General features: G+C 44.8%; 1 protein-coding gene across 1 annotated transcript; it reads left to right on the top strand.

Annotated features, from left to right (window-relative positions):
* The first annotated feature begins 269 nt into the window (after positions 1 to 269).
* On the top strand, positions 270 to 3,715 carry snai2 (snail family zinc finger 2). Its single transcript, XM_058394514.1, has 3 exons — positions 270 to 509; positions 2,158 to 2,679; positions 2,831 to 3,715. The coding sequence occupies exons 1-3, from the start codon at positions 431 to 433 to the stop codon at positions 3,010 to 3,012; spliced, it is 783 nt and encodes a 260-aa protein (XP_058250497.1). The 5' UTR covers positions 270 to 430; the 3' UTR covers positions 3,013 to 3,715.
* The last annotated feature ends 1,071 nt before the right edge of the window (positions 3,716 to 4,786 follow it).

Genomic DNA, 4,786 nt, shown 5'->3' with positions numbered 1-4,786 from the left:
TTTGTTTTGTTTGTTTTTGTTTTGTTTGTTTGCATGAACCCGTTAGACGCTGCTTCTTCTTCTTGAAAAAAAAAACACCTGTCTTCTTTCTTTACCAGCTCCATAAGCTCCTCCCACTGAGAAATACGTGCCAATAGGATGACCAACAAAGCTATTATGTAAATCACCTCCTGAGTTAAACGCCGCCTTTGGCACCTGATTGGACACGGCCGGACCTCGGCTTCAGTAAATATGTGTAATCCCCGCCCCCTGCACCTGATTAGGGAGTATTTGATGGCGCTGTAGCGGCTCTGTGGAAGTGTTTCTGCGCCTCGGTGAGGGAGGATGTCTGTGTGTCGGAGCGCGCTGTGAGGATTTAACCTGCTCAGGGGGATTTCGGCTTCTTTTCCCGTTAGATTTGCCTTCTTGTCGTGGGGAAAACTGGTCCAAGATGCCGCGCTCATTTCTCGTCAAAAAGCATTTCAACTCCGCCAAGAAGCCGAATTACAGCGAACTGGACTGTCCAACAGGTAACCTGCACTCTTTAATACTGAGCCTTAACCCTTTAACACCGAGTTTATATATACAGCCTTAATACTGAGCCTTAATACTGAGCCTTAATACTGAGCCTTAACCCTTTAACACCGAGTTTATATATACAGCCTTAATACTGAGCCTTAATACTGAGCCTTAATACTGAGCCTTAACTCTTTAACACCGAGTTTAAATATACAGCCTTAATACTGAGCCTTAATACTGAGCCTTAATACTGAGCCTTAACCCTTTAACACCGAGTTTAAATATACAGCCTTAATACTGAGCCTTAATACTGAGCCTTAACTCTTTAACACCGAGTTTAAATATACAGCCTTAATACTGAGCCTTAATACTGAGCCTTAACTCTTTAACACAGAGTTTAAATATACAGCCTTAATACTGAGCCTTAATACTGAGCCTTAATACTGAGCCTTAACCCTTTAACACCGAGTTTAAATATACAGCCTTAATACTGAGCCTTAATACTGAGCCTTAACCCTTTAACACCGAGTTTAAATATACAGCCTTAATACTGAGCCTTAATACTGAGCCTTAACCCTTTAACACCGAGTTTAAATATACAGCCTTAATACTGAGCCTTAATACTGAGCCTTAACTCTTTAACACCGAGTTTAAATATACAGCCTTAATACTGAGCCTTAACCCTTTAACACCGAGTTTAAATATACAGCCTTAATACTGAGCCTTAATACTGAGCCTTAACCCTTTAACACCGAGTTTAAATACACAGCCTTCATACTGAGCTTTAACACTTTAACACCAAGTTTAAATACAGAGCCTTAACACTGACCCATAAGACTAACACTGGGTTTAAGTACTGAGCCTTAATACCGAGCCTCAACCCTGAGCCTTAATACCGAGCCTCAACCCTGAGCCTTAATACCGAGCCTCAACCCTGAGCCTTAATACCGAGCCTCAACCCTGAGCCTTAATACCGAGCCTCAAAACTTGCTGAACGCATCCCCCAGTCTTCTCCATATATCTAGTCACGTGATCTGTCATGAACAGATATAAACACAGATTTTGTGCTTGTGTTACACCAACCAAAAACCCATTTGAAGGATCGATAATGGAACCCAACAAGTGTTTTCATCCTCCAGCTACTTTTACAAAGGAGTACGTTTCCTTCTTGCTGTGCTGATTGAAGTGACCCACACACAGTACCTTTTTTTAATAACATCCATGTGTCCAGGAAGCATAATGTACCCGTCAAAAATGACCGGAATACATTACTAGGTGAACGATCTGAAAGCTCTGAACTGAGGGCACTATTGCTTTCTTAAAGCTTCTGAATATGAAGTAAAGTAAAAAAAAAACAAAAAACCACTTAATTATCCCATGATCACGTGGTGTTTTTAATAAGAGTGTATACTCTGAGACTGGCACAACTTTACCTTTAACGTGCTTTAAGTTTCATAAATGGACTGTTTTTAGTGTAAAGGATTAAAGATACACAAAACAGATCTCTTTAAAAGTACCCTATGAGTGACGAGTAACAGTACTGCGTGGTACCTTTTCCGTCTCGATGTTGACCGTCTTTGAGGTGCAGCGAGACAACACAAGTAACCTTGTTATATTTATTGTCGATTGTTGACACGTGCACATTTTTGTGGTTTGCAGCGTTCGTGTCTCAGCATCTCCTCAAAAGCCTGGTGATGCCCGTGATCCCTCAGCCCGAGGTCCTGAGTCCGGTGATGTACAGCCCAATCACCATGTGGACGGCGAGCAACTCTCCGCCGTCGCCGCTTCCCACCGACCTCTCGCCCGTGTCGGGATACCCGTCGCCCAAAGACAGCCACGAGATCCCGAGGAGCGACGAGGACGAGCATGAACACGAGCACGAGCAGCCGGCCTCCATCACCACCACCGGCACCGGCGGCTCGGATGTGGCGGAGAAGTTCCGCTGTGCTCTCTGTCACAAGTCCTACTCGACGTACGCGGGCCTGCTCAAGCACAAGCAGTTGCACTGTGACGCTCATGCACGCAAGGCCTTCAGCTGCAAGTACTGCGAGAAGGAGTACGTGAGCCTCGGTGCGCTCAAAATGCACATACGGACACACACGCTGCCGTGCGTCTGCAAGCTCTGCGGCAAGGCTTTCTCACGCCCGTGGCTGCTACAGGGACACATCCGCACACACACAGGTGAGTCCAACACACACAAGGGCATGCACTCATTTTGTCGCACTTTAATAATCAAGCGAAGTCCAGAACCTCGTGGTACGAGGACACTTATCTTCATACATCACATCTAGCACTAAAACTGACTGAAGTCTGTGTGTTTGTGTGTTTCTAGGCGAGAAGCCGTTCTCGTGTTCCCACTGCAGCCGAGCGTTCGCCGACCGATCCAACCTCAGGGCTCACCTGCAGACGCATTCAGACGTGAAGAAGTACCAGTGCAAGAACTGCTCCAAAACCTTCTCCAGAATGTCTCTCCTGCACAAGCACGAGGAGTCGGGATGCTGCGTCGCCCACTGACCCCCATCCCAACACCCCTCCCCCTCCATCTCCACCCTAAAAAACCAAACAGAACTGCTCTGGAAATTCACAGTGCCTTTTAAATATTGCAATATTGCTCAATTTCCACACACAGTATTCCTAATTCCAGGGGCGCGTGTGACCGAGTGTTCTAATTTTTTTTCCTTTTTTTTTTTTAAAAAATCATGCGCTCAATCATGTGCTTCCTATTTGTACACAGTATTCTGACTGTTTTTTTTTTTTTGTTTTTTTGTTTTTCCTCCATCTTGGCCTATTTTTTAATCCTTGTGTACTGTAAGGAAACGTTTACTGCTCCGCTCAGTCACCGCCGGAGGCCCGAGCGATAACCTCAAGCCGAACGTTATCCGTTACGGGATATTTCACGGTCAGCTGGACGAACAGCAGCCGTACCACCAAAAAAAAGACTCCAGGACCAAAAAAAGCCATCATCGTAGAGGGAACAAGTGCAAAGTGTTTAAAAGCGAAGCGGATGATCACGCCGTGACAATCGGACTCGCAGCAGCGCTTTTCTCAGAGCTTTTCTAATCAATTATTTTTTATACGTATTTGAATGTACGTGTGACTGAAATGATTGTATATTGTTCGTATGTATGCATTTACATGGAATGGGTCTTTTTTTGTATGTCCTGTTTGTGTTTTTTTTTTTTTTTATACACTTTATAAATAAAAAAGCTTCCTGTTATTTTTTAAACCTTCCTCTCTTCCCACTGATTCTCAGGACCCAAATCATCGCAGGTGTAAAGTGTTAATCGTAGCACAGAAGGTGTGCGAGCGCTTTCGGAGAGTCGAGTCGTGTACCAACACGCAGCTTTAACGTGAACACCACCCCTAAAGTGCGCTGGAGACGTTTTTCCCGTGCGCCCTGCAGCCAGGTCCAACCTCCAGAAAATTACAGGCAGTGTGGGTTTTAACTCGGAGTCACAATGCCAGCGCTTGTTCGCTTGTTGCTACAGCAGTCATTTGACTCACTAAGCGTTCACCTGATTCATAAGGCGGAGATGTTCTGCTCATTTTTCCAGGCCCGGTTTCCTCTCGTGACTAAGCGGCGAGGAATAATCAAGAGGCGTGAAAGAGGTGTTGGGATACATGTGTGGGAGATGTCCGGACAAATCAGGAAGAAGAGTCAAATTGATTGATTTGAATGAATCAAGTTGATTGATTCAAATGAATCAAATAGGTTGATTTGAATGAATCAAATGATCAAATTGATTGATTCAAGTGAATCAAATTCATTGATTCAAACAAAACAAATCTCTTTGCAGACTAATATGGAAAGTGATAATGCATTTTTTGGAGACTCCGCTCTCTGCCTCAGCTTGCTCTTTTTACGAACCTGTTCAAGTCTCCAAAAATGTCACACTTCCTCCCTATGTAGCTCTCACTTCCCTGCCATTTGCTCCAAACGCCTCGGCTCGTTTTCTTTTTTATTTCCAGGACATCCTGTGCAGAGGAGCGACTGCAAAACTCTCTAGATGATTCGATTAATAGCATGTGCTCTCGGTCATAAAGTCGGATCTCATGACCGTATTTGAATAGCGCTCTTTCATACAGGCCACCAGGTCCACTCCTGCGCTAGCATTTCCACCGCTCTGAAGAGTGTGAGGGAGCGTTTGGACGTTTAGGAGCTGTTATGAATGAACACTTGTCTCCTAGCCTCTGGGGTATGAACATTTTTAAAGAGACTTGTATTTAAAGTGGGGGGTGGAGGGGGGGGGTTGTGACTCACGGACCAACTATTCCAGGTGATGAGACG

Source organism: Hemibagrus wyckioides, linkage group LG01 (genome assembly GCF_019097595.1).
Source record: "Hemibagrus wyckioides isolate EC202008001 linkage group LG01, SWU_Hwy_1.0, whole genome shotgun sequence".
Lineage (NCBI taxonomy): Eukaryota > Metazoa > Chordata > Actinopteri > Siluriformes > Bagridae > Hemibagrus > Hemibagrus wyckioides.
Note: the sequence above shows the minus strand (reverse complement) of the source record. Positions and strands in the feature narration are given on the sequence as shown.